The 27852-nt window shown below is 40.4% G+C and overlaps 1 protein-coding gene across 2 annotated transcripts; it reads right to left on the reverse strand.

The window, feature by feature from the left end:
- Positions 1-27726, reverse strand: LOC141791500 (phosphatidylinositol-binding clathrin assembly protein-like). 2 transcript variants are annotated; one of them, XM_074672028.1, is made up of 19 exons: positions 26684-27726; positions 19250-19392; positions 17270-17345; positions 16753-16855; positions 15152-15245; positions 14937-15048; positions 14377-14483; positions 13031-13072; positions 11204-11289; positions 8965-9067; positions 8295-8428; positions 7910-8007; positions 7569-7682; positions 7419-7449; positions 7088-7229; positions 5863-5886; positions 5343-5399; positions 5106-5225; positions 1-2575 (listed from the first exon to the last, which is right to left on the reverse strand). In XM_074672028.1, exons 1-19 carry the CDS (start codon positions 26811-26813, stop codon positions 2561-2563), a joined length of 1731 nt encoding a protein of 576 aa, XP_074528129.1. In that variant the 5' UTR covers positions 26814-27726; the 3' UTR covers positions 1-2560. The 2 variants fall into 2 exon arrangements, with proteins under 2 accessions (XP_074528129.1, XP_074528130.1); XM_074672029.1 differs by lacking the exon at positions 13031-13072.
- Between the last annotated feature and the right edge of the window lie 126 nt (positions 27727-27852).

Raw genomic sequence — 27852 nt, forward strand, 5'->3', positions numbered from 1 at the left:
TGATGACACCTTCAAAGTACAACCATTCAAACACAGATACAGCAATAAATTGTCCCACATACAGTACATCTTCCAATGGGGCCTCGATTTCTTTACAGAGAGAGCACGTCTAAAAACACATGAACGGCATTACCTATATACAGAGGACACAGTAACAGTCAGAGGTTGGCCCAGGGTGGATCGCGCTGTGTTGTGTGAGTGAAGTGCACAATGAAAAGAGCATTCAGCTGACAGAGAAAGACAGACCACCGAGTGATTGAGGAGAGGAGAATGAACTTTTCAGGGAAGGTTTCCAAATGTCAACTGGAACCTTATTGAGAAACCTCAGAGAATATTTGCCTACTTGGTGACTAAGACCGAAGTCTCGCTGCTGGTAATGAAGCTGTAGCTGCAGGGAGATTGATTTTTGCGTAGCTAGCAGTTACAGTTCAAGGATGAATCATAAATAGAGTCGCAATTCTCTGAATTTGTTTGTAATCTCTGGTGTGTACAGCTCCAGCTGTCTGTAGAGGTTGGCCTTGGCTTCCCTTTTAGATTCCAGGTCCAATGACGTAGGGCATCTTGTTCAGCAGATGAGTGATCCTGGAGCCACCGTAATTTGATGTTGGGTTGTATAGACTGAGACAAGATCACAATAACACTCACTGCTATGTTAGTACACGCTACTGGCTCACATGAGACGTGGTCTCTAACCGAGGAACATGACCCTGTTTATCTCTATGGGAAGGCATGTGCACACAAACACATACAGCACATGTACATAGAACAGACACAATCAATAGAAAACGACTTCATACCCAATCGATTATTGCCCCTTTCAACTGTACATCCCAGCAATGATTTTAGGTTTTTGTGCAGCAGAGCGTTGTCCCCTCTTCGAAGGTTGTGCTATATATTTAGATATATCGTCTGTCTGTGGGTCGAACTTGACCTTGGATCTGCCAGAAGAGCCACATTAACATTTAACGTCTCATTTAAGACTCCAGTGTCTGGATGTCTGAATTAATCTGCATGTCGTCACTGTAGACTTTACTGGGGGCGTGATCGACACATTTTATCCTCCATTGCTTTCCAACCTCCCAGTCCTTGTTTGGCTCCTTCTACTGACCTCTGGCTGTTTTTGCACACATTAACACTACATTAACAAACTCCTCTCTTTCTTAGCAACGCCTTAAGTCCTCCAAGCAGAGGTGAGGCATATGCTGTGGTAATAAGCCTTATCCAGTTTTTCTGGAGCATAAAGGACGTTGCTGGAGACTAATTTTGGACAGGCAAATGCCCAAGCTTGGGAGGACATCATATAGGTTGGAGTTTGACCACTTTTGGTCACCCCTCTATCTGGCTCTCAGTGCATTTTTCACTACTTTTAGAGCAGTACAGGTACAACAAAACAGGAGTTAGAAGTTGTCAAAATAAACAACACAAAAAAACAAACTGCATTCTGTACAGAGACCTGATGTGGACACATAATTAGTACATCAGTATAGCAGGAAACAGCCCACACATGGGTGGAAAAAAGACATTAATAAGATTGCATGATATTGCACAGCTGTGAAGGAGCCAAACAGAAAACAAAAAAAAAAACGAAAAACGTGTATACACCACATCCCCAAGTAGCAAAGTAAGCATAAGAGGTTTGGTTACATCCAAATGTGATGCCTGGGTCTGGCTCAGTGCTTTCATCAGTTATTTCCAGTGCAGTAACACGTTGGTACCTGGCAACACAATGATGACATCAGGTACCAAAGAAGACACACACAGTCACATCCTTTCACTCACACACACACACACGCGCACTCAGAAGCAATCACACCACGCCAGATCCATGATGTCAAGTTGGCAATTCAGAACAAACCGAGCTTATAAAAAGACTCAGATAGTTATGTTGATGTAGCATGTTGAAATGTAGAAAAAGGGACCAACACACACTCACACGCACACACACAGTCAAGTTAATAACTTCTGACATCAGGTGATAGATGACACACGAGGTGGACCGATCTGAAGATGCTCAAATCACCGACACAGACACACCCTTGGCAAAGTTCACATTGAGTAAAGTGCCAGCAAACAATCCGATCAGAGAAAGAAACGCGCATACTCCCGAGTTTTAACCAGTTGTGGGATGAAGAGGAATGTGGGGTAGTTTCTTTAATACAGGGAATTATCAGGATGAGGTCAGAAAGTGAGAATCTGCACTCCCAAAAAGCTGTTAGCCTTTGTAACGTCATCACAGGTCGTAAACGCCGTTTGAATTGGCAAATCAAACATAGAGGATGAGTGGAACGCGGAGCCTCTTGTGCCCCGGCCTTAAAGATCTGAGACTGAGTGATCAGTAGCCACATGGAGAGAGGAGAGGAGATTAGAGGGTGAGGCGACATGGAAATAGACATCAGCATTTCTTCTTTCATCCCTCCTCTGGTCCTCTCTCCCCTCCCTTTTTTATCCTCTCTGTCCTCTTCTTTCTTTCTCCGGCACTGGATTTGGTTCTGGATTTATTTTCTTTCTCTTCCTCTCTCTTTCCTTTCGTGGCTTTGCTGCCATGGTTACCACATCATCCCTACATGAAGTGCATCTGCAGAGGATGGAGGGGAGAGAATGGAGAGTGATTAAGTTCAACAAAACACCTCATCAAGTGCTCAGGCATCTATTGACAAGCAAATTACCTGTCGCAGTGCTAGGAAAACAGCTTCTCAGAAAGCGTGAGGGCTCAGTAAGCAATTATATTACTCCGTTATGTTTGGAATAATTGGTCAAAATACACTTGTTTGTTCTCCTGATAGTCTTGTCCCTTCCATTGATGATTACTTGCTGTGAAAAACAGCCTTTTTCAGACTTGTTGGTAATTTTTAAAACTGTCTGACAACATGATTCATCCTGTTTCTCAAAGCGTCCACAGCTTGATCGCTACTTCAACTGGTCGCTAAAAGCAGCAATCAATGAGTGCATCAGTCATTTTAAAAGATGCTCAGCACAAATACAGTTGTTGGACTCGTTTTGATACCTCGTTTAAGCTTGATGTGACAAAGTATCACAGTAAGAGCATCCCAGTTCTCACCAAAGACTCAATTTGAATTGTTTGATCTGAAGTAATCTTAATCAAAATACAAAAAAGCCAATACCCCTCTTTAGGCACCTCAGAGATGTTTAACAGATAGCTCTGATGTCCCAGAAATACAATTTTATTGTTATTCCCACAGTCCATCAAATCCACCAGTGGAATACATTCAACTAACAGCCCAATCTCTTCATAAGACTTCTAGTTGTGCATGTACTTCACAGTACAACAAGCTGGGAGCTTCGAGCCAATCGCAGCACACAGGACATGCTGTTTAAGTATCATACATCTTCAAAGTGTGCTTTGTTTCAATGGGTCGTTTTTACAAAGGCTGTATCTCCAAGGGATGGGAATCGAAAACCGGTTCTTGTTGAGAATCGATAAGAAATGTTTCAATCCATTGATATCATTAGCTTTTTTGCTGAACGATTCCCTTATCAATTCTTTACGTTGTGCCGGAGCCGCTGGGCCTTACATGGACTAGTCTGCTGCAGCTATTTTAGCTTAGCAGTTAGATAACGTTTCCCAAAAATATTCTTTTTTAAATATTTTCAGCTTGACGTTTTACTGCAGAACTGATTTCATAAAGAAACGTACATTACTCTCAGGAGATTCATATTCAGTACATTCGAAATGGTATAAATCACCTTATTTACCAAAATAGCAAAATAGCACAAGCTTGACGCTAACGTATATGGGAAACTGCATTGATATGCTAGCAGTTAGCATACATCAGTATAACCTCAGCTTCAGAATAGAATTTCAACTTTCATCACAGAAACAAATCACATCAACTCTTTATAAAATATACTGAGAATTTCAAATGTCAAAAGCTAACAGGGAATTGAAAGGTCATGGCTGACTTCATAACCACGGAAAGCTTTTAAACAACTTAAACCATTGCTGTAACCACTTTGAGGCACTAGATGTCCTACTTGGATTATTAATATATTACAACACAGTACATCAACGTCACATTGTGTGCAAATTTTTTACCTGTTTCTGTATAATTATGCCCAGAAATATCCAGACTCAGGGACCAATTACATTTTATTCACTTACAGTATAAACTCAATCAAATGTTGTTGACACAGAAAACCTGTAAAGCTCCTTTTTGTATCAAGAAAATTCACAGCAAGAATTGATAAGTGAATCGATAAAGAATCAGATCGATAAGTAGAATTGATAAGGGCATCGGTATTGAAAAAATTGTATCAATTCCCATCCCTAGTATCTCCCTGTGACATCACAGGGGTCCACAGCTTTTCAGCTACCTTCACAATCAGAAAATTAGTGCTGGCTAACTGTTCAATTACACACACACACAGGCAGGTTAAGCAACTCACTTTGGTAGGTCAGTCACACCTTATGAAAAAATAATCTCACTCATACTCCCAAAGCAAAAAGCAGATCTTCCTAACTTGCTGGCAAGGTTAATTTCTAAAAAAAGAAAGCCAAGATGTTGTTACAGTTCTGCCACAAGATCATCATTTGTGTGTTTAAAACTTAAGTTTTTCCTTTACCAAAAATCAAAGATATTAATAATGATGCATTCTCAGTTATTAACTGATTAATGGAAGACTGAATTTTCACATTTTCAAATTCATGCGACATCTGTTCATGACTAAAACAGAGGTGAACCTTTATTCTAATGATGCACATTATGGATGGTTCAGAGTCATCATTTCACATTATCCTAATTCATTAGCTTAATGTCATTTGTGTGTGTGCAGGTGGGGCTGGGGTTTGCCAATATCATAATAGAGATGTAATACACAAGATATAATACATCTAAACACATTTACAAGTTATATAAATCAATTTGTGTTGTGAGTTATAACGATACCTTCAAAGCTTGTTAGTTTAATCTTCACAGAAAGTAAAAAAGGATAAGTGGTGAATGGTTTCTACTTAACTGTATTAATGCTAAGCTAGGTTTAGCAATTTAACAGTTTATTGAACAGAACAGGAACAGCAACTTATTACTCAATTTCCTTTAAACACCATGTGGCATATACACTTGTGTGTGTTTTTGTCTGTGTATTACTTGTGTCCCCGGGATGGGTCCAAAGGGATTGGTAGGTCTCAGGACAGGCTGGTTGTACATGACAGGCTGTGGGGCCATCATGGGAACGCCTCCCATTTGATGACTCATCTGAGGAGGGAGCTGCTCAGGAACAGGTAGAAAAAAAAGGTGTAATGCAGAAAATCTATCAGAAACAAAATACAGTGGATAAAAATATTTTCATGTTTTGTTTTTAGACAGGAAGAAGCTTTGTTGTACCATTCCATACACAGGCACTTGAGGTGTCGTCATAGGAAAAGCCACTGGTGCTGGAGCCTGTACACAAGAGAAGAGAGGAACTCGTCAAAAAAAAAACAGTCGCTGTCCCAAAATGATCATTAGAATAATCCTTATACAGTTGGAATCATGTCTAAAGCGCTGAAGAATGAAAAAACAACAGTCTGTAATTAATAGATAAATTTTTATGAAAGAAGACACCTAATCCTGAAAAACAAAGAGTTTTATCATCCTAACAGTCACACTGAGTTAATTAGGGGGCTAAAAACCACAAGGGGTGAAATAACAATGCCAAGGCAGCAAATAAGATTTTTTTCCCCTCTAATAATTCATGTCTTAACAACAAAACAAACACACCACAACCACAGACATTTTTAATGAGCAGAGCAGAGGTATTTGGGGAAAATGTCAAGAGGAAATCGTATCCAAAAAGGGAAGCTGGCACAGTGAAAAAAAAAGAGGTGAAATCAGATGATTAAGAGGAGAGAATAAAAATACTTACATAGCCAGTATAGATCATCCCATTCTGTGAACAGGTACAGAAAAAAAGAGAATCACAACAATGAAAGCTGTTCTTGTCCCTTTTCTCTAAACAGGCACGGCAGATAAAACTGATCTTTGCCCATTCCTCACTCTCTAATCATTTCTATTCACGCTGTGCTTTCCGAGCCGTTTGCTGCACAAATGAGCAGTTTGAGTTGAGAGGTCAATCAGTCGAAAATTAAAAGATGAAACCAGACTGAATGGGAGAGACATGTAGGTAATTAGAGCAGGGCACAAAGTAGAGGAGGGGTGTTGTGAACCTCCTTGAAAAGTCGTGAATGCAGTGAAAAGTTGGGTACATCTGATGAGCTTCATTCCACAGGGAGACATTGTGTTGTTATCAGAAGCTGTGTTAAGTTAAAATTTTTTCTTCCTCTATTTTTTTTCTGATTTTGTTAAAGATTGAGAGACTTAACATAAAATTAATTGAGTTGATAAGTCAGTCAAGTGAAACCCTACATGACGGCAATAAAAATACACAAGTGCATTTTAAACTCCTTAGTGCAAAAGCAATGTCTTAAAAAGATTTACTGCTTTATTAACCCAAACTTTTATGATCTTACAGACCCACTAATGGTAGTTTCAGCCACTACTAGCTAGAAAAGGCCTTGTATCAGAAACATGCTGCTCATCTTATAGCAGAAAGGTTCGAGATACCTGCTCAAACTACTGTTGGTGTCACAATAATTCAGCAAGGGTTTAGACAATTACATAAAAGAGGCTCTAAATCAGAAACAGGTCAAGTAAACCCTGGTCAGATACTATGAATAATTCATTTTTCTAAACTTCTTTACCAAGACAAGTAGGATTTATCTGTGTTATATGAGTTTTGGAAACATTACCTCGACACGAATACAGCTCAACTCTATAAGTGTCTTAATTAGGATTTCCGCAGCAGTTTCCAACACGACCTCTTGCCCGTTCATGGTCAGCTTCAGCTTTCCATGAGGTTATTAATGGAGTATTAGTAAACAGCTTAGTAGGATTAATTTCCTTTTTCATATGAGGGCAAAACCAGATTATCTTGGGCTTGTAACAACCTAGTTACTCTTTAAAGCAGATGCCAAATCTACCAACATTAGAGAATATAACGGAGTGGACTATGAGTGTGCACTGTGACCCTGCACAGTCTGACTCATAAACTTGTCCAAAATGTGATGATGCAAATGTAACTTCTGAGTTACCATCTGCGGGACGGGCATGGGTGCAGGTGCCATGGGATGGGTGGCATGAGTCCAGTTGGTGCTGGTGCACATAGTCTTCGACTGCCAGCCACTCCCTCCTGTGGGCTTCTTTTCTACAAGCTGACTCCACTGGAGCTCCGGTCTGATGCACACACACACACACACACACACACACACAAGCACACACAGCATTTACATGTGCACAGAACAGATTATGCAGAAGTGGGAAATAAATAATGAATCATAGGAGTGTGTGAACAGTGATCAAACTGGGTAGACAGCTGAGTCATTTGCTCGGGGCTAAGTTTTTAGATGTAAGGCTAACACTCACTTTTTCGCTGGCGTTCCTCCAAACTGAAGGTCTGAGAGAAGGGAAGACAGAAATGTATAATTAGCTGAAAGGGAGCACAAACGAGCAAAACAACAGCAAAGACATATACATTTAAGAGAAAATATACGGAGAGAGGTACTGTTTACTCACTGCCAACTAGGTTGGCTAATGAGGAGTCCAGATCATTGGGCAGCATTTTCCCAGAGTGTAAATGGGCTCCAGGGCTGTGAATCTGAGTAGGCGGGGCTGGCTTTAGCAGGTCACCTGACATCCAAAGGTTACCATGGTAACAAAAAATGAGAAAAGAGGGGAAATGAGTCAAGAGCACGAGGCATTAGGAATCACTGTCACAGCCTATCCAGCTCTCACCACTGTGTGTGTATGTATATGTGTGTGTGCAAGCCGACATTTATTTGCACGCTCCGTTGTATGTTTGCATAACTACATGTTTGTTTGCATGCATGTGTGTGTGTGTGTGTGTGCAGGCTTACCTCCCCAGGCATTGTTATTGTTGGGCACAGTGTGTGTGGTCTGGATGGGGGTGAAGTTGGGCTGCAGGGTGAACAGCTCACTGGTCAGGTTTGGCACACTGCAGGAAGGAAAACCAAAAGATTTTGTTACTCGTTTTATTTTTTATGCAAGCAGAAAAGACCATACACCACAATTAATTTATGATGACAGCCACACAAAAGAGCTCTTGTTGAAAAGCCGAGGAGCAGACAGTAAAGGAAGCAAACTGGAGGCTAGTAGTTTGCAGACTAAACAGAAAACAATACGTATAAACATACTTTTAAGATTTCACAAGCATCTCTGCAGCACACAGGAGACGTTTTCCTTTGCAGGAGTTTCTTTCTAACGTGCAGATTTTACACTCACTGGTTGTTGACAGGTACGATTGGTGAGTTGGAGAAGAGATCTGTGGCCCCTCCACTGCTGTTGGCACTACCCACTGATTGGGTGCTGGGTGACGCATTGGGTGTTTGAATGTCTATCACCTTATGACTGTCCTCCTGCATTGAAAGCATTGATTGTTCAACAGGATATTGACATTGTGTGAATAATGTTAACTGTCTTTATAAACACAACAAAAGAAGACACATCTCTTTTAATGGCCATGCAGAATTAAGTATTTCTAGTCTGTGCGCTTTGTGTCCTGGATGCTTTCATTTGAATGAGGAATCCACTGCAGAGCATCTTCAGATTGTGACTTCATTTTCATTCTCTGTGCAGCTCTGTAAGCTACGGGCCAGCAGCCAGAGACTGTGTATTTCACTGTATTGCAGGATTAATGCACTTGTCCATTCAACTTAAACAACAATGCAGCGGACAAAGGCTTGACTTACAGCTTTTGTTCACAGCTCACAGAAGCTGAAGTCATTTCTGTGCTTTCCTCACATAAAAGTACAAAACGGTTATTTTGTGAAAAGGTACATGCAATGATGGTGTGGTTTCTCTCTGTGCAGTGTTGTTGGTGTGTCGTATTAGCTTGAAGAACATCTGTATGTGTATGGATCTGGGTAATATATTCATCGTGCACATGTCTCGCCTTGTGTTGCTGCAGCCTGTTGTCGTCCGTCTTGTCGTCCATGCGGCTGAGAGAGATCCCTGTGCTGGAGAGAGAGGACACCGCACTGGACAAGGTGCTGGATCTAAAGATGAGAAACAAACACACACAAACATGTTTTACCAACACCTGTGAGAAAAAGACCCATTATTTTATAGCTTTTTTGTCTGTTTTTGTTGTTTCCAATTAGTTGCTCCCACTTTTGTTTCATAAACTGAAGTTAAAAAACCCCACAACTCTTACAGCTGTGATTTCAGTTATGACTGCCTGATCCACCAGATACATCCCAGATAACTAAGATAACTAATTTTAAAGTTCTTCTTCTTGTTGTTCTTCTAGTTTTTAAAATATATTTTAGAACTATGAACAGGAAAACGACTCTGTTATTAACTTTCAAATGACAGCAGATTTAAAGTCAGATAAGATAGGCTGATCATTCTTCTTGCTTCTAAAACCTGGGAACAGGGATGTCCCGATCTGATCACGTGATCAGAATCGCAGCTGATCATGTCATTTTTTAAGATTGGGGGAGGGGGAATCAGAAAAAGCCTGGAGCCTTAGCTCTTTTTTTTAATTAAAATGTGTATAATAGCGCATCATCATTCATTTTAGAATAGAACTTTATTTGTCATTATAACAAGTACAACGAAATTGCAAACAAAGAAATTGCAACCTTATTGTCACACACATACAAGGTAATCTAGTGGTGCACCACTGAGAAGCTTTATTTTTAATTTTTTGATCCAGTGCTGCACTAAGTGGAGAAAAAAAAAGCTATATCCATGTTGGATAGAATGAAACCTTCATTTAAGTACAATAAAAAAAACTCAAAGGAAAACTTGTAGGAGTTTTTTTCTTTTCTTTTTTCTGAATGCATTGCTCAAAGATCAGATTGGGAAATATCGGGATCGGCAGATACTCAAAATAAAAAATCGGAATCGGATCGGGAGCAAAAAAAAAAGTGATCGGGACATCCCGACCTGGGAAGTTACACTTCCATGTTGTTCAACATGTCCTACAGTGCTGTTTTTTCCCACCAACGTGTTTGTGTTGAACAACTAAAACAATACGATCCAGGCCGTGTTTGTTCACAGCGTGTCCCACATTGAATACATGTCATCGGGTGTTTTGCATTTACTTTTTGAGGATTATGGCCATGACATTTCTGTATTGAGAAACGTGTGTAAAAATTTGCTTTTTTTATGGTTTATTGCACTTGGAAGCTATTTATTTAGTTAGTCTAGACATAAGTCAATACATTTTAGCAGTTAGGGTTGTATTGATGTATAGCAAAGCTTTCATGCAAGAAATGACACGATAGCAAGTAAAAATGAAAAAAGATATACTCCGGCTGACTTGGCATGTTTGGTGACATGAAGGGTTAATAAGCATCTTTCCTTATATTAATAATTGTTTTCAAAAGGTAGAAGTTGCTAAAGTTACTAAAACAGTGTAACAATGCCATCAGTATAACAATATTGGTGGCATTTACCAAAGCTTGCACTATACATGTTGTTGGATTTTAACTGATTTTATATACCTCAGGAAAATTTCAGTGTATTTGTATGTAGGGATGGGTACAGAATTAGGTACTTTTATAGGTACCGACCGAGTTTTGTCAAAAGTACCTGGTACCGATTCAGGAAAAATCCAAAGGTACCATGTTTAGGTACCTAAATGCATCCCTGTGAGAGTGGGGGGGGGTTGGAAGAATTGGTGATTTTCCATGATGGACAAGAACACAGCATTACAAGGTGATATATTAGCAAATGAATATGTTAAATTGAAAAAAAATACATTTATTATTAAACAATTTGATATTTTTTATCACCTATACACAAAAAAATACAGAAAATTGGTACCATTGAGTACCGATACCAAATGCCAGGTACCGGGCATCAGCACTGTATCATTTCAAATGTGAAAGGTACCCATCCAAGGTTTTCTTTGGCTCAAACAGAAACTTCTGAACAGAATTTCTGAGGTTACAACATGTTAAATTTCTTCAGTGGTCTATTCAGAAATCTGTAATTTTAACAGAATTTGTGGTATCAGCATTTATGGTCCCCTTAAGAGGAATTTTAATAACTTTTTAATGCAGAGGCTGTAGAAAAGGACTGTCAACATTATTAGTATTAAGAGCAGTACTAGTTTTATAGGATTAGCAGGATTAAATATCAGTTAAATGGGATCTGACTAGCTTCTCTTGGTCTTACTGTACCTGCTGGCAGCTGAGAGGTCCTTGAGCTTCCTGCCCTCCAGAGAGGCTAAATGCTGCTCCAGAGCCTCCAGGAGAGAGCTGGGAGCCTGAGGGAGGGGTCAATGGGGGGTAAGGGGGATTGATGGGGTAACATTAGAACCACAGCCGAGAGGACAAAAAGGGACACGCTGCTTTCTCTCCCTCCCATCACGTCACAACCTCTTTTAACTCATTCACACAATATCCACACAACCACAAAGCAGCAGCTGAATAAAGACATCATCCTCAGATTCATTGTCTACTCTACAACAGCTCTTGGCTTTCTTTTTTTTTTTTTCATTTTGCATTTGGTTTCATCAGGTTTGGTTGACCAGCATGCACACATCATCAGCCTTGTAACATGCAAGCGAGTCCACAGAAGGACTAACACGTCAGGACATAGCAGAGAATTGTTGCTGCAGGGCTCCAGAGCAGAAACACAACAAACACGTCTCTGATCCATCTAACAAACCCATGCAGGGGCCAGCAGTGCACAAACGCTCCTACAAACACACACTTTCACACACATACACTGAAAGAAAATCACAGTCTACAAAATTAAGAGTTAACTGGTGGATTCCTTAATTGGTTTAAAGGTAAATTCATGTTTTATTCATTTATTTTAGTTAGAGATTCAGACAGAAGCTGAATTAATGAGTATCCAAATTGTGCCCCGCATGAAGCCAAGGAAGTTAACTCCTTGAAATGTAAATATCAGGTGAAATACCAGGTATACACATTGAGCAGCTAGCCAGCACTCTTTATTGAAAACAAAAAGGATGGATGGGTTCATTTGGATCACATGTGATACCCCGGTTTTCATCTAGAGCCTTACATTTCTGCACCAAAACACACAATGCAAACACAACAAGCAAAGAAAAGATTTCTCATATACTTATTTTAAGGGGGAAAGAGAGTAAAATGCGAATTCTGGATATCCTTCTTCAGAGAAATCTAGAATATGCTAAAAGTTTGAAAGTAAAACAGACACATATCTAGAGCTCAGTAAAGGCATGGGTCACTATGTGGTTGAATAAGGGCATATAAGGTCTTCATAAGCACTACAAATGTGAGATTTCATGAAAAAGGTCAGCTCATTAAGTGCGTTACCTGATTTGTCACTTTGGAAACATCCAATTATGCGTCCACAGGAAAGGATAAGTTGTATCTGGCATGATGTGCAGTACTTATGATGGCATTATGTACTCCTATCCAAGTCATATTTGCAGAAACCTATTTCGTAAGACCATTCGCTGCTCTCCCCACAGCTAATGCAAAGGGACGTGATCTTTTGAAATTGATTTGAACACTGCGGGCTAAAGTGGGCAAAAACCTACTTCACAAAGCTGCACTAGACTTATTTGATGAAAAGCTTTCATTTGATGAAACAATCCTCTATGTTAAAAAAAAAAACATAGGTAGCAAAGCCCCGGTTAACAACATCTAAACTAAAAAGAGGAAAAAAGCATCTACAAATTTTTTATTAGCCTTCTTAAAAAGTTCTAACCTATGTTTAAATTTTGTTTTTTGAATTTTGAAAAAAGAAATGTAGATCAAGGCTTTATGCACATCTTCATTTTTTGTTTACTTTCTCTTCTAGACTGCTCAGAGAGAAAAGGAGAAAAGCAAAGAAGTTAAGGAGTGTGAAGAAGAGAGGAGGAGGACGGGGCAGCTGCAGTTTGGGCAGGTCTGTAGGGTGAGTAGGGAACGGGAGCGTTTAGAATGAAGCATTATGGGATTGACTTAACGGATTTATAAAGTGGTTGACTGACTGGTTGATTGACTGATTGTGATGAGATGTGGACTGACCTGTGTGAGATCGGGGCTGTCGCCCTGATCTATCCCAACTCGCTGTGTCACAAAAAAAGGAGGGAGGGGTAAGGGAGAGGGAGGAGGGAGGCAAAATAAAAATAAACCAAATGTAATAACAAAACCAGGAGTAAACCAACAGATTAAAAAATAGGGGAAGAGGCATGTGAAGAAGGAAGAGGAGGAGGAGGAGGAGGAGGAGGGAGAAAGAAGAATCAAACCCAAGCATTCATTACTTCATGCAGTGGCTGGAAGGTAAACAAATAAAAGACAACAGAGGAGAAGGGGGGCACATGCATACAAACACCTATATATTTACACAGTATATGTGCACACACACTTAAAAGTATGCACACACACGCACACACACACACACACACACATTGAGGTCTGGAGACTGGTTTGAAATGAATGCTGAGCACAGACTGATCAAACAGGCAGGGCAGAGAGGGCAGACAGCAGGTCACATGACTGCGAGGTAAGAAACATCCAAAAGGATAACACTCAACTAATGTTGACTTTGAACAGAAAGACAGGGGAAGGACACAGATGACACACAAACAGACAACACACATTTTGTTAGACAGGTAAAATGAATGGGTCCTTAAAGTCAACGTTAGTCTGTCGATGTTTTTTTTTTCTTTGGATCGAGCGGCTGCACCCCAAACCTTTTTCCAAATGGGAACTAAACCAAGCAGAGAGAAAGCCTTTGAAGATGGCGCGAGGGAGAAAGCTAGAAAGTCTACAGAGGATAAAAACTGTTTGTATTCACTTTGAAGCCTAGCAAGGACTGCAACTGTTACTTGAACAACAGCCATTATTTTTTTTAAGAAAAGGGAGGAAATAAAACGATAAAAAGAAGAGACAGAGATAGAAAAAGAGCTTGCTTGGGCATGCAGTGCAGGCATGTGAACAGGCAGCACGCGAGGGGTCCCTCAACTGGAAGCTCTACATGAGTGGCTCTCTGATAGGCTAAGACTCAGCCATTAATCACTGTCTTGGAGTAACCCCCTCCCCAGGTCAGGGCAAGAGAAGGACAGAAACAGGAGAAATCTAGAGGCGAAAAACAAAGACTTGGGAGATTAAGGAGAAGAAGCCCCTGGATGCTGATCTACGGTCAGTTTTCAGCAGCAAAAATATCAACCGTAAATCAGATCCTGAGGGTGACAGATGTCTGGAGCAAATCTCAAAAGGTTATAGAGGGATATAAGTTAGATTCCTCTGAGAAGCAGGAGGAGATTCTCAAAGAATAAGGAGATGTAAGCAGGAGAGGAGGCCATCGAGATTGACTCCAGACAGATATTCTCCAGTGGTGTTTAACTCTGTGCAGGACAAACAGACGTTACCTCTGCCACTTTGAGAAACTCTGACAGTTTGGTCATCCTGTTGAGGAAGGTCTTGTAGATCTCCAGAGCTTCTTTGCACTGGTTCTTCTTCATGTCAAAGTATTTCTCTGTGAATCAGGACATCACAGTCAGTCAGTCTTTATTCACAAATGAAGGACAGAGAGAAAGATTGACAGAATTCATTTGCCACCCAAAATGATAGCACAGTAGAGTGTCAACAATCCCAAACACTGCCTCGAAAATCAATCTGCTACTGATTTATCTGTGTCCACTCAGGCTGAAATAAACCAGTTATTTTATGACCATGATTGAACCAACTCAGATGGGGTCAATCGGGTAATGAATCCTTTAATTAACTTTTGCTAAAGAGAGTGTTAGCTCCTGATTCCTCTGTGGCTTAACAGTTGATGGGAGAAAAGGTGATCTTTACAGTCTTTAATTGGACTCTGAGAGACAGTCAGGGGAGAAGATTGATTTCCTCTTTAAGTAGGATTGAGTGGAGTCTAAAAAAACTAAAAAAAAGATTCACTTGGATCTGCTGTATAGTGTGTTTGGTTTACCCAGCATGTTGATTACTCCTTCGTTGTAGGCAGCAAACAGCCGTATGGAGTCTTTGAACAGCAACATGAAAGCTGTGTTGATCACTCCATTGGTCAGCTCATTGGAGTTCGGCTTGAAGGAGAGACAGAGAAAAAGAAAAGTTGGAGATTGGTGTAAGTGGCTGCAGGAAGTGTTTTTTTTTTTTAAGTCCTGTGTCTTTAAGAGAGATGTTTACCTGGAAATCCAGCAGTGCATCAAGCTGGTTCTGAATGGTGGGCAGAGTTTTAATCAGCTTCTCTGTGTTCATGGTGCGCATCACACCCTCAGCCCTGGTAATGAGGAGGAAAACATGAACGCAATAAAGCTTGCATCACACACACAGGACTCATCAGACTTGTTTATGTATATATCAGGGTGCACTGATCAAGATTTTCTGGCCGATTTCTGATCACCCATCTTTGAAAAGCCTGACCTGCCGATACAGATTTTTATTTTTTAATTTTTATAACTGACAGCATATACCCTCAATGTTCCAATCTTATTTTATTGAAAACCATTGAACAATACCTGTGAGACAATAAAATCTTTATGTTTAAACTTCAACAATCAATAAAGTGTCCTGAGTTTTAGGTCTCAGAGCAAAAAGCAACAATGGCTGGCTGTCAGACCTTCACAGAGGTAGATAAGATCAGTTTCATATGTAAGAATGTGCCGACCACCGATCCCCCAAAATTAAAAACATCTGCACCGATCAATCAGTGCATGTCTAACACACACACACTCACACATATGTATATACACACACACACACACACACACACACACACACACACACACACACACATATATATATATATATATATATATATAGAGAGAGAGAGAGAGAGAGTGAGAGAGAGACTTTTTAAAGACTTTTTAATGCCAACCCGAATGAATTTCAAGGCTGAAAACGCTATATATAGTATATATATAATATAGTCAATGATCAATCCAACATTCCAAACCAAACTCTCTCTCTCTCTCTCTATATATATATATATATATATATATATATATATATATATATATATATATATATATATATATATATATATATATTTATGCACTGCGTGTGTGTGTGTGTGAAAAGCAAGAGAAAGAACAAAAGTGCTTTTTCAAGGTTAGTCTATTAGGGAGTTCTGCCTGTCTGCCTATGTGTTAGGTGCTAAATATTTAAATATTTCCTTAACAAACTCAAAGTTTGACATTACTGGGTCAGTTCACTGATTTGTTCTTGTTATTGTTTACCAATACAAAACAAAATCAAACACTGCCTTTGTTTAAAGCATCAGCCTGCTGTCCTTAATTGACCCTGGTTTCTATAGAGGGCAGTATTGAGCGAAAGTTACAAAGACTGCTGAGAAGTGTGTCTTTAAGATCTTGTTTCTTTTTATGGCTCGCATTGTGCTAAGCACATCTCAGAGTACAATTTGTCCCTGTATGAAAACCCTTTTCTTTGAATTAGCACTTGTCTTTGAAGCTTCTGCCATCAAGTGTACTTTGTTTTGTTTCTGCCATAGTCACTGTTAAATCACATCTTAGTCAACACAGTAAACAGTGCAGACGAAGCCCCACTTTGTCTGTGCAACAGATCGACTCCTGCCGGGTGATGGATGCCACTTAAAGAATTAACACCCTCTACAAACAAACTGGGGTTTTCATTGGTGGGACAAAAGCTCAGCAGTATTGTGTTGCTTTTATCAGACTGAAAGAAAACCTTCAAGGTTATAACTTAAAGAGACTAGAAAGAAAATTCAATGTGTGATGCATATTTCAGAGTTGTGCAAAGTTCGTTACCCTCTCTTCATCTTGGTGAAGTCCACTGCTGCTAGTCTGTACGACATGGCTTTTTCATTCAGATAGCGGCTGTAGCGTCTGATGAAAGTTGACATGTTGTAACCTGAGGGGCACAGAGGGGACGCTGCAGTTAAAGACTGGCCCGTGTACAAAGCAGGTTAAGACGCCATAATCCCTTCCATATGAAATGGACTAACCTCTCTGAAAGCTTTTCTTCTACCTGTCAAAAGGGCCTTTTTCACCCTTGCACCATCTCACCTTGGGATTTTTTTTTACCTCTTTTGATATATAAAACCATAAAGTCACAGTGAATATTTTACATTTAGCAGCTTTTTGTGTGCAACAAAAGATACATTTGTCCTGGGGCTTTTAATTCGTGACTGCAGCTTTCTTTTCAATAAGCTCTGAAATAGGCTTATTGATAGCATTACAGCGCCTGGGAGAGTCCGACATAAAGTCATTTTGTTAGACGTACAGCTCTGCTGAGTTTACAAACAGCCAAACGGCATTAAATCACCTTGTAGTGCAGCCTTATCTAGAAAGTTGTTGAGGTTGAAGAGCGTGTTTCTGGAGGCAAGGTACTGCATCAATCTCTGAAGGGAAAAAGGACAGAGTTAGTTATATATCTGATGCTGCTCTCTGACAAACAGGAATCATGTTTACACAAACACAACAGCAAAGCCAGTTTGTGTTATTTCTGCTCTGCACAGCTTTTATCAGCACATCGACACAACATGTTTATGTCAATCTGTGAGTGGACTCCATCTTTGCAGAGCACAAGTTTCATGTTGACTAAAATGAAACACAGACTCACCTAAAAGTAGATTCCTTTAAAAGGTGAACTTCTTGCAAAATTTTGCTGCCTCATTATTTGTTATTACTTTCTATAATTTTCTTTTTTTGTTTCTTATTTGAATTCTAATGCTTTGGTCTTGGTCCGAGCTCCCTGCTGCAGATTTACAGGCGTTTTGCAGAGGCTCAGCTTGTAATCTTGAATCTTTCATGAAAACCAACGTCCTTCAAAGTGGCTTAAAGGTAGCAAGTTTTAAAGTTAGCTGGTTAAAATCAGATAAACAACCTTAAAAATGCTGAAATCTAAATGAAGCATCTGAAAAACAACACTTAGATTTGTGAGCTTTGAAAAAAGCAAAGCCGTATATCCTGAGGTCTTAAACCTCGCCTGTCATTCAGCTTATTTTGGGGTTTTTGTTGGTCTTTGTTGCCAGTTTACATAAAGAAACCAGCACATTGTCAGCCTTGAACGATTATCGACAGACATTTTAAGCAGTAAAACAATTTTCGATCTTCCAGGCGTCCCTGAGAAATCATGTCCCTCCTTGTGTTGCCAGAAGCAGTGTTGTTTGAATACTTAAAGAGGGTCAGCGTTCAGGCAGTAATCACTGCCACAGCCGCTGCCCTGACTCTGAGACACTCATCATTTAACATGTTTGATGTTCTAGTTGTTGCTCCTGTAGTGTGAGCTGCATGGTGAGCTGATTTGTCACACCAGGGGCACATCGAAATGTCAGCGGGATACTTCATCAGTCCTTGTTGGACACTTGGAAGATACAGCCTCGAAGAAAGTGGCTTCAAGAGCTGGAGAGAAATTGCTACAACCTGGCGAGCAAATGTCAAACGATCAACAATTCAGGGGAGGCAGATTGGCAAAGTTTCACACCAGCCCCTTCTCCTCTTCATGATTGTTCAGGGAGCTTTAGAAAGTGTAGAAAATGTTTCATATCATCTTTTCATTGAGCTCTGCCTGGAGGAACCAGTCTAGTATTTAATAGTTAATCAATGGGGCTACAATGAAGAATTATTATGCTTGAATGAATGAATTGCTTTTCCAATGGTGATTAATTATGGTAACATTTATTAAATAACAAGTAGTAGTGAAAAAATTCAAAACAAAGTCTCAGGACCAAAGTTGCTGTCTTCAGGTTGCCTCTTTTGGCAACAAAAAGTCAGTCAGTTTTCACAAAGGGAGAACAGAAAATCAGAAAACAGATTTTTTTTTCAGTTTGTTAAATGACTTAAACAACTCAAGATTACTGAAATTGTTGTAGACATGTTTTCTGTCTACGTATTAACCTCAAACTTATAAAACCTTCCAGGACTTATCCAGGTTCCTGCTCCTAAAGCTGATAATCTGTAACAAATAACTTTCAAACCATAAATAGGCATTAAAAACTGTAATCAGATCAGTGCTGGTCTACTTTGCTCTGGTGTTTTAACAAAGTTGTTTCTGAGCCATGAAAATATTTCTGTCAGGAAAAATAGCTGATCTAATTTGACACACATCTGAGCCTCTTTGAAAGGATAACACGACTGAGAAAGCTTTTTCTGTTCATATGTTTCAGTTTGTTTGTAACTTCAAGACCAATTTTCAGTCTAACTTGTTAGATGAAGATGACAAAACACTTTCTTGTCATCATTAGGGTTTGAAAAATGACCATCTCTGCCTTCTCTGGGCTTCTGTACGTTGGCGTGAGCTCACCTCGTTGCCGTACATCATGAGGTGGTGTGTGGTGATGAGCGCTTTGAAAACCACTATCCAGCTGTTGCTCGCTGTGCGCTCCAGCAGTGTGTCTGCCAAGTGTGGGATGCTGACGTTCAGCTCATTGGTGCAGTGGATCAAGTCTGGAAGACACAAAGCATCAAACTGTTAAACAGGAAAGATGGATGATCAAACTACAACAAAGATTACTGCTGTTTATTAAGGAGCTGTTTGAGTCCTTTGAGTCTTACCTTACTAATATGATTACTTACAGTCCCTGTGGATAAAAGCAGCAGCCACATATGGAAAACATAATTTATAACCATTGAGAGTTTTCAGGCTGATTTATTTTAAATCAATTTACTGGATGAACAATCTTGATAGATGCAGACATATCGACTGGTGCATTAATTCTAGCTCACTCAATTTCTGCGCTCAAATCAATGAGCAAACGATTATTTAATAATAGAGTCTGAATAAACAGATGAATCACTTCCACAGCTACTGTATCACAAAATCAATTTGATGGCTGCAATTCAACAATGCTACCTAGCTTCTTCACCAAAGCATCACATCAGAGGATGAAAAGTAACATCGTAAGGTTGAATTACGTTTCAGCTCAATCAGAGCAAACGCCTGGTATGACGGTTTATGAATAGTCAATCAGAGCTTCTCTCCAGGGGGCGTTTGTTCACCGTGACCCGAGGTGACCTTAATGTTTACCCACAGAAACTGGCATCCAGAGCGTTAAAGATTCTGTTTAAAGCACATGTGAAACACACTTACAACGCAAGTCTGCCTTGTGTTGAATGTCATATCAGAAAATCCTCGTTCAGCTATGAACACTGCTCTGTAAAGTTCAACAGATTAAGAAAAATGCTCTAAATTCTTTCGGGATTTCTCTGGTTTAAGAACAAAATGTGAACTATGATCAGCTTGCATTTAATCTTACAGATTTGCTGACTTTGTGTTACAGAAACAAGCTTTAAGTGGTAGAGATATGAGTATGTGTGAGACACAATAAAGGAACTTTTTTTTTCCCCAAATACAACCTTGCTCATTTTACAGTCAAAATCAATACTCTGAAGTGTGGCCCTTTTGTTTTTAAATACAGGCAAAGAAATGTTCACAGCAGTACCATGCACTGAGAAATACATGGCCACTGACTCTGTCGTCCATAGATTTTGAAGCAGAGTTTGGATCCCATCGCTGTCGGATGCTCAACTTAACCCAACTTCCTTTTGTATAGGTATGAGGTAAAGAGGTGGCGGTTTGAGCCTCCTTGCCAACAGCTACAGCTAGTCCACCTGTCAGCTCAGCCACGTCTGTGGTTGTGCAAAACTTGTTATCTAAATATCTCAAATTCAACCATCAAATGTGACATTGGGGAAATGAGCTATTCAGACCAAAGCCATCCATCAACCAAGCTGTAAATGTATTTATTTTTGCATCATTTATAGTTCCAGTATTTTTAGGCCATGTTCAAATTATGTTTCATCTAAAAACGCTTTAACGCAGTGAAAAAAATCTGTGTTTACATGGAAACACTAAGGGACTGAAAACACTGTAGTAAGCATGCCAGGCCTATTGGTGGTGCTATTACTGTCTTGTCCAGACGCCGCTTTTGGGAGGTCTCCACCACAGTAGAGTGATGCTGATCATCTGGTGTTTTGGTAAAAAAATAAGTGCAGAAGTGGGGCAACAGATGCACCTTTTGTATAAAGACAGTCAGCAGATTCAGCAGTACATGCACAACACAGTAGTCCGTGATGATCGTAACAGCGGTACTGTAGTCCTGTTGTATCCATTTGCGCGGAGCGGAGCGTGACATCGACGTTTTCACTGAAAACGCCGACTTACTGTTTACATGGCAACGGTGGCCACAGAAAAATTCCACTCTGGAGGCCATTTTCAAAAGTTTGCGTCCTAGGTTGGCTAAAATGCTGTTCCCGTGTCAATGCAAGGCCAAAACGCAACAAAACTTTTGCGTTTCACCCTTAGAGCCAGCCTCAAGGGGATGCTAGATGAACTGCAGGTTTTAGCACTTCCATATTCATTTAATTTCACAAAGGCCAGGTAGGTTCATTTAGTCTTACACTCTTCTTTTCTACCCTTATGATATTTCATTTGTAATGGCCGGAGGTTGACATCTGAGTTGTACTCAAAATAACATGCAAAGTGAGCCGATCAGTTGGCTCATATAAATGTGAATCAAATGTTGTAAAGCTGTAACACAAAAACAATAATTCCTAAAACATCATATGACCCGACTTTCCCATCAATCATAGAAAATCATCTCATCTTTAGACTTAAAGAGACTTAAAAAATAAGACAGCTCAGTTCCAACTGAGCTTGACAGCAAGAAAACACAATCAACCAAAGCAGCCCAAGAGCAGAGGAAAAAAGTAAATTAAAAAGTCCCTGACACAGTTACTGAAACCACTGGGGGAGTGAGAGGAAATGTATTCAAAGACAGGCAGACAGAGATTTTGTGCACCGAGTTGCTGCGAGAAAACTTCAAGCAGTATCGTTTCTGAGGCAAATCCTCGGTCTGGTTCTTGCACAGGATCAGAGGTTATCAGGGTTTATTTCAAAGCTCTGTGATGTTTCCTGCGCTCACTGAAACGCTGGATACCAAAGAGTCCCAGCTGATACCACGGTTAAATGTTTAATGCATGTCAAAGGCTCCTAGAGCCCCCGCACTTCACCTCAGCTAACGCTTCAACTCGCTTCAACTTCATTTTATGGTATTTCTGAATACGAACATCACCGCAGCAATAACAGAGCCAGTAACAGCAGTGGAAATATTGGTCTTCATTGACTAAACCTGCCTCAAAAACGTCAAATAATGCCTAAACGTTCAACCACAACATCAAAACATTTAAGCATAGTTTGCCATTTTAAGAATTGGACAGCTGTAGAGTAATGCGCTAATGGCTACAAGAGCTACATGTTCACTCTAATTTCCATTCAAAGTGTCAGGAATTTCTGTTGTAAGTGTCAGAGATTTCTGTGTTTCAGAGCCCCCTCTCCTAATTAAATCTCAAGACATTAGTATCAACACAGTAAAAGGAAATTAAAGTTGTGCTTTAAACATCATTAACAGCTCATTTTTTAATTTCCTTTTGGCTGTTTAATTAATGGGACCTTATTGATTCCAACTAATTAATGTTTGCTGTCAAAAGTGAACTCACACAAACTCACCTGCGAGGTGGACATGCCGGTGTTTTGTTACACCGTTGTAGTTGGGTGGATCAGTTTACAGTTTTAAGTTAAACATTAAATGTTTCAAAACCTTCCCCTTAAATTATCAGTGATGGCTTTTTTTTGTCCCTTTACTTCTTTCACCAAGGGTTGTAAAAAAACGACTCATGTATTAGCCTTGCAGTAGTTTGCTAGGTATTTAACACAAGTACACTTAAAATTACTGAACATTTTGTAACTAAATAATTGGGACTAATCAATACACATACATTTATCAAAATGTATCAAAAATGTAATGTTGTTTCTTTTATCTAACATTATTGAATGCTTTGTTTTAGCCTACAGCTAACAGAGTTAGCAGATGCTAACTCCACTTCTTAGCGGCAATATGAGATATTATTGATTTAACAGTGTTGAATTCTTACCAACATACAGACGTTCTCTTGTTTGGTAGTTTTCATATTTATGTGTGTGTGTGTTACCAATAACAACTCAAAGCACAGCAGAAATAAGCTTAAATGTGCTGCCACATGACTGTGTTACTGTTTGCCCCAAGATATTCAGAATAAAGTGAAACAGCACTTGAGTCAAGGTGTTGGTGTATAATTTATGTTTGCTGGCTGTGTTTAAAGCTACATAAGGAAACAGCATGCCTATACTCTCTCTGTGGGCACATCAGCAATCTGATTTTAGCCTCAAAGGCCTGCTAGCATAGCATTTTTAAAGACACTGTTAATGTTTTAGCGAAGAACAGCCTAGAACATATACCTCTAGATCTGTACAGTAACATCTAACAACATCCTCATGCTGGGTCCACCTCTATGTACTCCTTAGGGTGATAATACATCACCAAGGATTTAATCACTGATGTGTGACAGCACCAATAGCCAGAGGATATGAAGTATCGACTGATGATTGCTGGCTTGGATTATTGATAGGCTGCGGTCCACATAGGGAATAGTGCATATCAGTACAACAATTAGAAACATGGTTAATGCACACATGTATACAAAAACAAGAACAGGGAGTCAGAATAAGTTATGTGTGGCTGGAGGGACTCTGAGTCATAAACACACTTTCTGTACAATCACAACATTTCAAGATTCAAGACCTCAGTTTTTAAAAGACTCATTTTCACAATTTAAACTAAATGACAACTTTTTACCTCATCATAGATATGAAAGTAGATGTTTTTGTATTTGCGCCACCTTTTTGTTTAGATTTACAGCCTGTATCATTCAATGACATTTCCTGTCACTGTCTTCTTTTACTTAACATTGGTGACCAATTTTTTGTCACAACCATTATCACAACATCACCAGCACAAACATTTCTTGCAGCCATGACACACAGCCAAATAAATCATACGCTGACTGTGCTTTCAGGGCAGAAGGTCATTTTCGGCCTGATTACTATTCTTGTGTGATGAATCTGGTTTCTATCTCCTCTCTGCCATCTCATCTCTGCTGAATATTGCCCAGTGAAAGTGAAATCCCATTACTCCGACTGTCATGCTTGTCATTCGCTGTGGGGTTATAAATAATCAGCATTGGATGTTTATGTCAGCGACAAGTCTGTCAAGGTCATAACATAATAAAAAAAGAAGGGAAAGTGTTCCTTATGTTTACGTTCTCTGTCACATTTAGAGAACAGCAACAGCAGTTTCTCTCTTATCTGTCCACGACGTCTTAAACAATAACAGTTTGAGTAGATTTAAAGGAAACTGAAGCCTAATATTTAATAAGCTGTCCATATTTGGAAACCCCAGGTGCAGAGAAGAAAAAACCTGGTTAACTTTATTGGATGTGAATTTAGAGCACAGTGATATAGTACTTTCCCAGTACCTTCTGCTTCACTGTATTTTCATCCTTTAAGCCTTTTTTGTTGCTCTCATTGATTTTGTTTTATTTCCTGGTTTCATTCCTCCGAGGGGTTTTTACACACCTTTCTATAACCCTGAAATACACAACAAGTCTGTCACTTTTTATGACCCTTTTTAGCCTGTTTAGTTGTACAAGAAAACACTTTTAGATGCAGTAGTGTTAGTGGAGTAGTAGATAGAAAGCCTGGGACACACACATACACACATGAACTCTCAGACCTGAGATCGACCCGCTGCCTTGTGCGGCTGACTCATTGACTGACTTCATTGTCGTTCGTTCTCTTTGCATCCTTAATTCACTCCTACACCAAGGATCCACTGACCTCCTGATCTAAAACATGTCACCTTTACTGCATCTTGTCTTAGTCTTTACCTTGTGTGTCGTATCACATCGTGGGTAGAGGGTTTTCAGTTGGGAAAAGTACATGTTTAAATTGTCAAAGCTGACTGTTTTAATGAAAGCAGCACAATACATCCATTCAGCTTCAAATAACTTAACTTTCCAGTGAGTGAATGGAGGCTTTCAATTCCTGCATTTTTCTTCTCTGATAATCAAAATAAAAGCAAAATGACTCACGTAACCACCTTCAACAGAATTAACAGACCCATTCAGGGAAAAACATCATTGTCCTTGGGCGCGGTGCCTCTAAACCTTTTTTATAATCCATCTGACGGATGAAAATTTGTCATGTAAATGCTCTGGTTCTATTTTCAGAATATCTGCTCTCCCCCTCCAGTTAATATTTGTGACATTTACAAGTTTCTGAGAGACTACGGCTCATGGCAGGCTCTTGAGGTGGATGACCTTCCACCATTTAATAACTGCAGAGGTGCTGCACCCTGATAAAACTCTGGCCTCGGTTGTAAGAGGGAATCTCACACCTCTGATGGTGCCAATCACTTGATGCTATTCCTGAGTAATTTCTTCCTCTACAACGGTGCTTTCTCTGGACGCATCAATTGGCTCTATTCCCCCCAGAAATGAAAATGTAATAGTAGTCAGTAGTAGCCAACCTCATGTCCATATCAGCCAAAATGAGAGAAATTAAAGCAGCTTCAGAGGGAATATGGAAAACCAGAAGAGTGGTCTTTTAGTTGTATCAGGATAAGGCAATCATAGCGGCAAATACTCGTCATTGTGACTCGAGAGTCAGAAAGTGTTTTTTAACCTTTTATAACAACTCCACTCTGTTTTTTCTGCGTTTGTGGCCTTTTTTAGTAGGTCAAAGCAATACAACCCTAATTTAGATGTATTGTGTCCCTATGCCCTGTGGCACATCTTGTGAGGGAGCCCAGAATTCCCAGTGTCACCTCTGCTGTGGACATGACTGACTAATCCACTGCCAAACTTGCCGGCTGACTGGCTGGCTGGCTGGCTGGGTGCGTAGCTGGATGACTGAGTCTCCGGCTGTTTGGCAACCTGCCTCCTCTCAGACTGATTTATCAACATTTCCTCTTGATTAGCCGTTTTTACATAAAAGAAAAAAAACCCTGACTGGTCTGTGTCTGTCTGTCCGTCTGTCTTTTATGACTGCCTGTGAGTCTGACTGGCAGCACCATTGATTACCAATGCTCTCCATCGATCATGTCAAGCAATTATAGCAAGACCGAAAAGCCACTTAACCTAATAATCACTAGTAAAAATCTCCATGTGAGGGTTCCTCTTCCCTCCCTGTGAACATACAGTAATTGGTGCAGTTTGCACACATACAGGTAATTAGCAGCAGATAAAGAAAGCTACACTGACACCAGAATTATACTGCTGAAGTGCCTTTTTTTTCTGCAGCTTCAGTACACAGTGTGATTCTGACAGCAGCAGTAACACATCCATTAATGATAATTATGCACCAGAAGACATGATACTGAACTTGAATGAGAGATTACAGAAAGTGAAGGTGATGGTGCACTAACACACTCGGAGATGAAGTGTCTCCAGAGGATGGGTAGTGGCGTTAATAATGGATAGGCCTACACTGTAAAAGCGGCTGGTTGCAATATGATTAGCCTATAGCAGAGTGGCCTATTTCCCCTGAATGACGCGCATAGATAGTACCTGGCTGACTGCCCCTTTTGCCTTATATTAAGATTTACCGCCTGCATTAACAACCTGACACATTGCAGAGTATGCTTTGCTGCGTAAATCTCATTGTAATGTAAGGGAATGTAATGGTGTCTAATTAAAGAGGCTGCAAACATAACCGGGCCGGATAAGAGAGGAGAAGGAGGAGGAGGATGAGGAGGAGGAGGAAGGGGGGGAGAATAATAGATGCTGTTTATACAGGCTGTCCTTTGTGAGGATGCATGCAGGATATCTATACAGTAACAGTGATGGTATGTTCATAACCTACAGTCAAGGTGCTTCTTCTTGGGTCCGCTGACTTCATGCGTCGTGGCCTTGCAGACGGCTTTGCTGATGGCAGACCCGGTCATGCTGTGCTGCGCGGCGGCGATCCGGTCCGTCAAAGACTGTCCCGACATGTTACTGAGGAGGAAGAGGAGGAGGTGGTGGCGGTGGTGGTGGTGGAGGAGGTGGTGGAGTAAGGTGGACTGATGGCCGAGTCCGGTTGGGGGGAACCGGGGAGGTGGACGATCAAAATGTCTTTAGCGGCTGGGAGGAGGAGGAGGAGGAGGAGGGTAGTGCCCTCTGAGAGAATCGGCCGTCTGAGCAGGAGCAAGAGGAGGAGGTGGTGGTGGTGGTGGTGAAGGAGGACAGCAGAGTACACCGGCGAGAATCCGGTGGGAGAATTCATGCGGCGGCCAAATAAAACATAAAGCGGTCACAGCCAGGGAACTATTTAATATTCAGGCGGAGGCATCCGGTCGAGCCAGCTGCGAGAACACGAAATTATTCTGTATGAAAAAGCTGGAGAAAAATGACTGTGTAATCTGAGCATCAAAAAGCAGCTTGGTATAATAATATAAGACAATATACAGTTAATAAATCCCTGAATTAGACACTGCCAAAGCAGGATGAGCCAGGACGAGCGCTGAATCCGAAATAACGTTAATAAAAATCGAAAGACTGCCGGTGATAATCATCAGATCTATGCAGCATCCTCCTCCGATCGAAGATTCATTATTTCAAAGGCAGTAAAAAAACAGCATTGTCCTTTCCCCTTTCCTCCTCTTCTTCGCCCGGTTTCTCCTCTGAATGTGAGCAAAGATCCGACAGCGAACACCTCTCTGATCCTCACAGCACCCCGCGCTGGCTGCATCTAACCTCAGCCGCTTTGATTTTTTTTTTTTTTTATCCCCTCAGTCTTTTTTAGTCTCCCGACAAAAGGCTCTGTTTCTGTGTTGAGGTTGCCGATAGGCTAATTCCGATTTTTTTGGTCGATCAAACTTGTGTGTAAAATGGCAGTACATGAATCAGGTGACGGGGAAAGAAGGGCGATTGGGCCACTTTTCTCGGGTCCGGGGAGGGCATCTTAAAGCAGAAGGCTGCCCCGGGTTTTCTGAGGCAAGAGGAGGCATTAGATGGTTCATCACCCCGATGCATGATGGGGGCTGTAAACAC

Source organism: Halichoeres trimaculatus, unplaced genomic scaffold (assembly GCF_033239565.1).
Source record: "Halichoeres trimaculatus isolate MK-OKI-2021-1 unplaced genomic scaffold, fHalTri1.1 fHalTri1_scaffold_6, whole genome shotgun sequence".
NCBI classification, from domain to species: Eukaryota; Metazoa; Chordata; class Actinopteri; order Labriformes; family Labridae; genus Halichoeres; species Halichoeres trimaculatus.